The sequence below is a fragment of the Grammomys surdaster genome, unplaced genomic scaffold, assembly GCF_004785775.1.
Source record: "Grammomys surdaster isolate TR1022 unplaced genomic scaffold, NIH_TR_1.0 725, whole genome shotgun sequence".
Classification (NCBI taxonomy): domain Eukaryota; kingdom Metazoa; phylum Chordata; class Mammalia; order Rodentia; family Muridae; genus Grammomys; species Grammomys surdaster.
The window spans coordinates 648,175-656,991 of record NW_021605144.1 but is presented as its reverse complement, the minus strand read 5'-3'; the positions used below and the strand labels follow the sequence as shown (position 1 = coordinate 656,991).

The 8,817-nt window shown below is 35.1% G+C and overlaps 1 protein-coding gene across 1 annotated transcript in view; it reads right to left on the bottom strand.

Annotated features, from left to right (window-relative positions):
- LOC114633672 (tear acid lipase-like protein) overlaps window positions 1-7,897 on the bottom strand; it is a 12,892-nt gene extending 4,995 nt beyond the window's left edge. Inside the window, exons 1-6 of the mRNA XM_028782270.1 lie at window positions 7,796-7,897; window positions 7,460-7,583; window positions 6,178-6,376; window positions 4,811-4,920; window positions 2,835-2,971; window positions 225-296 (exon numbers count right to left, since the gene is read on the bottom strand). Of these exons, the coding sequence (XP_028638103.1) occupies window positions 225-296; window positions 2,835-2,971; window positions 4,811-4,920; window positions 6,178-6,376; window positions 7,460-7,583; window positions 7,796-7,897 (744 nt within the window). The remainder of the gene's footprint in view (window positions 1-224; window positions 297-2,834; window positions 2,972-4,810; window positions 4,921-6,177; window positions 6,377-7,459; window positions 7,584-7,795) is intronic.
- Window positions 7,898-8,817: the final 920 nt, after the last annotated feature.

The following is an 8,817-nucleotide window of genomic DNA, read 5'->3' as shown; positions in this document are numbered from 1 at the left end:
ATCTATCTATCTATCTATCTATCTATCTATCTATCTATCTATCTATCTATTGTCTATCCATTCATCTATCTACCTACCATCTATCTATCCATCTATCCTTCTTTCTTTATCATAATCATCACCACACTCTCATCATCATAAGATAGAAAATTGTCAAGTTTTACCACGAAGAGGGAAGATTTCAAACAGAGGAGGGAAGAAATTGAAGCACAGAACAAGTTTACCTGAGAAAAATGAAGTACACTTCGAATTGAAGTTCCTGCTGGAATATGTCCAATATATACATCCAGACGACTCTGGAAAGCAGCAAAACATGATTAGTGTCCTTTATAAGAGTATGAAAGTTTAAAATAATATTGTAGAACTGAGTTACTTATATGATTAAAATCTTTCCCCAAAAAAAATCAATTAAAAGGAAAGACTATATTTTACCACAGGAAGAAGCTAAGTATTTTGTGGTTTATATGCTAGTATGTGGTGGAGATAATCTACTTGGAAAAAGGCTTTAATCTTAAAGGACTATTAAAAAGATGTCAGAGAAATAAGAGTTAAACAGTTTAAATTCATGATACCCAGATATTCATCCACATACGATATAGATGGATTTCTACAGCCATTTTATAACTTTGCAAATAATGCCATATTTTATCATATGAACTATTCATATTATGTAGGTTAAGATATTCTATACAATGCAAGCAAATAGTTCTCATTCTTAATGTTTACCTAGTAAGATGATAACATCACCAACCATTATTAGAAAAACATTTACCTGAAAACAAAAGTCATACATACCTCATTTAAATTCTGGGGGTTGTATCCAAGCATCACTGTAAGAAGATTATTACAGGCTGTTGCAATTTTCTGGCGATGGCACAAGAACTTAAGGATATGATTATCATTTGATCTGCTGTATATATCCTTTTCACCAAACAGGCTCTGAGAACGACATATTTAAATATTAGCTCTGAGACTTTGTCCAGTAAGAAGCAAGGATAGAATGAATTTGAATCATAAAACAAAATTTCAACATACTGATAAAGTTATATGGCTTGGTTCACTATTAAGTTTTATGCCTCCTGTCATATGGCCTAAGATAATTCTTTTCAACTCTACTGGAACACTTTGGTCAATAATGAATTACCTGAGGTGATAGAGACTATCTATGTCATTATTCAGATGAGCAAGTATTATGGCTCTTCACATGTCAAAAATTTTGAGGCCATCCCTGTAATGAAGGCCTTTTAATTTATGTGAGCTATAAATCAATTAAATTAATGAAGAAGCTAATGTCTAAAAGTTAGCTATGTGCCAAACATATTATTTAAAGTAATGACATAAAAAAGATAATGAATGTCCATAGTACACGACATGTAAGGATGTTTTATAACATTCATTTATGTGTGACACAGTGCATGCATGACACTTCGGGAGTCAGGTCTCTCAGCATGTGGGGCTCAGAGGATGAACTCAGGTAATGAGGCAGAGCTACAAGTGGACACACTGCCACTACATCATCTTATCAGTCTAGTATATGGTAAGATACTCCTTGAAAGTTAAACCAAAAAAAGTTTGACATAACAAACCAGTTGTAGAAGCTATCTGGCAGGTAAGGAATAAAAGCCCCAAATGACCATGAATACAGGAACTTGATAAAACAACACAGAATGCAACTGGTTTCTAACATGATGTTTCTGAATATACAGGTGAATGAACAACACTCATCTTGCAACATTTCTAACATTCTCACACACATGCATGCATGCACACGTGCACACGCACACACATAGAACATGCACTCACTTGGATACATCCAGGTACACATAACTAAAAGCAAACACAAAAAGAAAAAGGATTTGAAGTCTAGAGGAGCCACCCATTTAATGTCAGTTTTGAGCTGACTTAAAGATTTTCACGGTGATTAATGTGCCAGTAGTATGTTCTAGAACTAAAATAGGACAAGAGAGTTTGAAATAAGATTTAGAAAGTAGTATTCTCTGTTTTTAATATCTTTGACCTCAGGTTGTTAATAATACTCTTATCATATATGAGAAAGCAACAACTGGTAATTTTATCTGTTTCAGAGAGAATATATATATATGTAAATATATATAATAATAGACTCAGAAAGCTATTGAGTATTAACAAACAGCAGCCGCTTCATATATAAATGAAATGTTGTTGATTCATGGTAAATAGACTGCTGTTATGTAAATGCAAGTAAAATCCAAACAAACTATAATTCCGTGTCAGAATTGTAGATGGTTCCCTATTTGAAAGAGACAAACCGAAGACAAGAATGCAGAAGATGTGTACTCAGTAGACAAAACTCTGAATCCAACTTTACCGACTAAAGCTTCTCTGCCAAAGAAAGCATTTATAATTAATATATTATTCAGCACTTTGTACAAGACGCAATTAACATGACTTTTAAAACAATGGGGAGAATGAAATGTGTTACAGTCCAGATGATGGAGAGCAAAAAGAAGTTTAAAGGCGGAAAAACTCACTCCTATTGACATTTCAATTGGAGCCTTTAAAAATGCACATGGAACTTTTGTATGATAAAACCTATTAGTAAAGGTTTCAGTAGCCAGGAAAAGCAGGTGGGAAAGAAAAAGAAAATGCATGGTCAACTGGTGGCTGACGGGATTCTACAGTCTGTGAATTATAGTACCAGCTATGGGAGAGCTGTATGTGGCCACCAGGGTGCTGAGCAGAGAGGCAGCATGGGCCTGTCTCGACATCTCTGCTCTTCAACTGGGTACACCTTCCATTTTTGAAAACTGCACCTAACTGGTATTTCTAAGGGGTTGTTAGAAGGTGTTACAAACCTTGATCACTTTTGGGTCAATGTATGCAACTGTGCGAAGGACACCTCTCAGATACTTGGTCATCACAACAGGGCCCAAGGCAAAGTTGATTTTGATCTTCTGGGCCAGTTGTGGGTTTTTTGAAAATGCCCCATAAGCTGAAAGAAAGCAAGAGAATAGATTACTTTGAGGTATTTTTTTCTTGTTCAAAGTTCTATGTATTTTTAGTCTCAACTAAGACTATAGGTATACTCTATCTCATATATTTCAATCTTTACCCAGGTGATTCTCTGATTCACCCGGAAGCACAGTGCCCAGTTACTTTCTTTCAATTCCATTTGATGTGGCCCTCATTTTTCTAGTCACTGCAAAAGGTTTTGTTTGCTTAACTAGACATTCAATAACTTAGCGTGTTGCTGCATTACAAAAAAGTGAAAATCTAGAAAAATCAAGTAATTCCCTATTGTTAAGTAATCTCTCACACTTTTGAAATTCAGTGTTACATTTCTATTACATCGATCTTTTAAATATTTTGTTTTCTTCTGTGGTTAGCATGGAAGATCTGCATACACCAATGGCTTGCGAGAGTTGAGTATCCAATCTTCAAAAAATGACTACCCCATTAAATTTCAACTTAATATTTTTTAAAGCATATGAATCTTCTCTAGTAGTTAGGTATGGATATGCCCGACTTCTGTAGCTAGGGAATTGTGTTTATGGATTCTTAAGAGTTCTTTCCTCCAATCTCAGCCTTTGGGGTGTGTGTGTGTGTGTGTGTGTGTGTGTGTGTGTGTGTTATAATGTAACATAATCAAATTATAGTTTATGACTGCCAGGAAAACCCTTAGTAAATACCATTCGATTTTTAGTGTTTTCTCACTGAGGATGTTTGATCTCAAGGAGCATTAGTAATATGTGGAGACAATTTTGCTTGTTATAACTCAAAGAAAATGAGGACATCTATTCCTGTCTCGTCAGTAGACAGGCTAGGTACCATTTAGCATCAGACAATGAATATCCTGAGAAAACATGCAGCCCAATAAATATGAGGGTCTGTGCTATTGATCCCACACCTTCCCTTAATGTTCTGTGAGATTTAGGAGAAGTACACCTCTTTAGTGTACTTTGCACATTGTAGCTAATAGCCAGCAAAATAATAAAGACACTGTATTTTCAGAAGAGAAGGGGAGGGAGGGTGTCGGGAAGGGCTGTGTGAGAGGGGACTAGGAAGAGGGGTTGAAAAGTGAATAAACAAATAAATTAAGGAGAAAAACCACTGTATTTTTTAAGTGGCATGTAAATTGATTAGAAATGCTTTTCCAGGTAACATAAGGTTTGGAAACAAGTTTTTTTTTTCTTATATTAACAATATGTAAATTAGCAAGCCCCAGACCAGTCCAGTACAATACCACTCAAAGCTCTGTGGATGCTCACTAGGTCCTCTGAATTTAAATGCTCAGAGTGCCCATGTGAATTAAATAAATAAATAAATAAATAAATAAATAAATAAGATAACTCTATAAGATAAATAATATACACCAATTTTCCTTTAAGAAAGTGTTTTTAAGCACTTAAAAACAACATATTAAACTTGGCTTTGGAAAGTACAGTGACTTCAACTATCTTTTATGAAGGAAATTATAATGATTAAAGAAAAACATGTGCCCATTATTCTTTCTATTATTTTAAAAAAAGATTAGCCAGGTACAGTTGCCTATGGCTGTAATCTCGAGTTCTGAGAACTGGAGTCAGTAGTTGCATGGTTGAGGCTAGACTGTGCTGCATAGCAAGATCCTGTATCAGACAGCAGCAAACATGACTGTCTGATAACAAATGAAACCACTGTAACAACTGGATTTTAAATATCTGGCTAGTCTGAATGTTTCCACATACTGACAAGATGTCATTCTTATAAATGAAAATTATTGCTAAAGAATATTTGTGTGGTTTGTGATAAAAATTACAATGTGTTCAGATTTCAGTCTCTCTCCACATACCAAAATAGACGCCCTGGGAATGGCCAATGTAGTAAATTTGTTTTTGTCTTGTCTTGTTCAAAATGAAATCAATGGTGGCTGGAATATCATATGCTATTGATTCATCAAAACTGTATAAAACAAAAATGGAGAGATTTTGTTAATTATAGTAATTGAACAATATCTTTGCAGGGTAAACCCTGACTTGAAAATAATTTCTAAAGGGCTACCTGAGTGCTGAGATAATGCTGATCAAATATCTCCTGCAGACCCTCCACCATGTCTCCTCCTGCTTCCTACAATACCCACAATGCCTTGGCATGATCTCTTATTTGTGCACTTTGACCAGAGCCAGAGATCAAAGCCAATTAAATCACCAACTGTATCTCTAAATGCATTTGTTCTATACCAGAGTTTATGATAAATATTTTATATGGTCCTCCCATAACATATGTATGAATAGTTTTTATTTGTGTTTGGGTAAGATATGTTAAAATGGTCAGTAAAGTAAGTAAATACCAAAAAAGGGAAAACAGGAAGAGCTTTTAGCACAGAGGATATGTTTCACAAAGATCTGACATTTTGTGATAAAAATGAATCTTAAGTATTTTGTTCCTTTTACTCCTTCCCTATTATATTTTTCATAAACATAAGAGAAGCCACAACAAAAGAAAACTATACAGATGATTGGAATTTGGGTCTATATTTATCAAACAGTATATACAGAGCAAGAACATCTTTTCTATTCAAATATACTTCAATGAAATATTTTCTAAATTAACAAGATGAAGTATCAAAGTGATTAGTAGTTACAGGTAAAGAGATATATAAGAATTATATATAAATTTTAATTTTTATCTTAAACTAAATTAATAATATAAAATTTTAGGCTAGCTTTAACCTATCAACCTTTAAAAATATCATTCAAGGAACTGAAGATGTCTCAGTGCTTCAAGACACTTACTGCTCCAAATAAGAGCTTTCAACCACTTAAACTCCAGCTCCAATGAATGGGATATCTACAAATCCTGTGACCTCTGCACTCACATATATGAACACACACACAGACACACGTAGTACACAAAAGACATACAAACTACATACATAGAGACATACACAGGCACACAGACATAGGCATTACATACACATGTGCACAGACATATACACATGCACACACACATAAACACACAGCTATACACACATACAACACACATACAGACATACACAGATACACACTGAAATAAATCTTAAAGACTCAAAATATTATTCATTACTTACGGCATTTTAATGGTGTTATTTTGGTCAGGCCGAGTAAATCTGTGACAACTTAAAAACATTAAAGGTAGCTTTAAAGAAAATATACCAGGATAAAAGATCTTTTCTCTTACCTAAAAGCCCAGAATTCTTTAGAATCTGGGTCTAGGCTCACATGTTTCCTGGCATTGTTAGTGCCCCTGCTGTTTCCCAGCCACACATCAAAGCCAGCATCTGCCAGGAGGAAGGCTAGGCAGTTGCTGGGAGGATCAAGAACCCAATAATCAGCAGATACAGTAAATCCATGCTGCAAATACACGACTGGCTTCAAGGCTGAAAAGAGAACATAAAGTATTTGTTATTTATTATTAGTTTTTAAGAATGCAAAATAATGGAGCTCGTTATATTTTATATGCCCCTGGAATTTTCTCATGTTTACATCCTCCCTTATCCTCTTTGACACCTATCTCCTCCTGGGAAGCATTTGATTGATAATGTAACTTTGCATCATCATTATACTGTTTGATTTGGGGAACTTTGTTATTATCTCTGACTAGTGTTTTTTTGTTTTTTTGTTTTTGTTTTTTTTCTCTGTGACATCATCTCAGCATATAGTCCTGGCTGGCCTAGGACTTGTTTTGTAGACGAGGGTGGCCATGAATTCACACAGATCCACTTGCTTCTGCCTCTCCAGTAATGTGATTAAAGGGGGCAAGGCTTGGCTTTTGTTTTTTGGTTTTTTTTTTTTTTGGTTATTTTGTTTTATTTTGTTGTTGCTGTTGTTGTTTACTTGTTTTGTCTTGTCAGCTTGTTTATTTACCATAGTGCAGTTGTAATCCAAATAGAGGTGTTAACAGCTGATTATCCTCATTTGATAGCCATAAATATCACTCATTTTCCTCAGAGTAAAATAATCACTGGACTCACAGGATTTCTTTATTTTTCCTGTTCCTTATTGAGTAAATATGTATTACCCTACTGAATGTTTTTAATTTATAAAATCTCCAAGCAAAAGATACTATGCAGAATAGTTAATAGATAACTCCAACAACAAACCCTTGAACATTTAGACATTTAGTCAGAATGAACCAAATGCACCTGTCATCAAGAATGATATATTGAATTCTCAGAACTGTAACTCAAGCGTTGCAGCATTACAATCATTACAGCCAGGGTCGGAAGTTCTTGGCCATGCCAGCAGGGATTCTGAGCTTTTATTCTGCACAGAAATCTAAATTCACGTAACAGATGGTGCTTTTTCTTCTAATAACATCAACTCCCATGGCAGGAGTTACACAGGACAGGCACCTAGCTTTGTATGTGGAAGGCAAGGAGTCTGGGGGCTCCTTATGAGGGGTAAATAATGGAAGGGTTTGCACAACATGCCTTGCACTCCGAGCAGTTTTTGTTACTCACTGTTATATGAATTCTTTCTCTCATTCTTCCCATGTGGAATCCGAAATGCCAAGAGGAGGTAACCATCCTCAGTCTTAACCTGGTGCTCTTCACCTTCATAGCCCCAGTGGGAAATTATCTCACTCTAAATGCGGGCGAGAAAACATATTGACTTTTATTAGTTTGGTCACCTGAACGCTTTTATGATTCTCCAGTAAATTTTCTTTATAGAAAGTAGTAGTGTGTTTTAGGTAAAGAGAAATTTCAGATTATCATAAATGCAACCATCTGGAAAGAATGTGTGAAAGGAATAGAAACAAATCTTTGAAAGTATGTTGGTTAACAGGAATAGCTTACAACATTCATATCAGCTTCGGGATTCTTTGGTTTGGCTTCCAAAAAACAAAATACGTTTCCAATTGTATGAAGAAAACACATTGTTCTCAGTAGCCACCACATTTAAACCTGCCAGGAAATATTTATTAGCATAATACAGTACATGTTGCCAGGTAAACTCGGGTTATTGGATATACATTGTCCATCTGTCACCTTACATACTAGGAAGTTACTCATATCATCTACTAAAACTCAGAAATACCTCTGCACTTTTCAAACGACAGCTTACATGAAATGCAAAGTAATTGTCCATACTATTCAGAAAACCACCTTTCTGGAACTTGTCTTGACTTCATCAAGATCATTACTTTTTTTTTTCAACAAAACTGTTACATGCATTCATCTGAAACTGTTTACAACTCTACCCCAACAGAATAAAGCTTGGAAGAATGATATAACAACCATAACATGGTGTCAGAAAAGCAACTTGGGATGAACAGTGTCATGGAACCAGAGTGTGTGGCTCCAAGGCTCTAAGGGACCTTATGTAGACTCTACTGCCAATATGGTCTTCTTTTGGTGAATGTTAACACAAGGCACATTTCACAGATGTTTTCAGAACTTTTCATAGACATACTTTAAAGAAAGCACAAATACCGGTAACAAAATATTTTCAACACAAATTATTAACTCTCCCATTGATATAGAGCCTAGCCATGGTAGACACCAACTTGTCTATGTCCTGTTCTATTTTTTCCATAAATGATTGCTGTCAAGACACAATGGAGAAAAGAAGAAAATTACACCAATTCAAAGTAACGTTCTATACAGTCAGTCATAGAAGTAATTGTCATGAAAATTACTCTGTATCTAAAATAGAATTAATTTCCCATAGGAATATGTTGTGGACTGAAATTCTAAGAAGGTTTGAAATACCACAACTTCATACTCACTGTCACCAGTGCAAAGTCCCTAGGCTCTCTGGAGTGTAAATGAAGTTTTAATTCTCCTTTCCTTTCCTCTCTATATAAATATCAGCATGA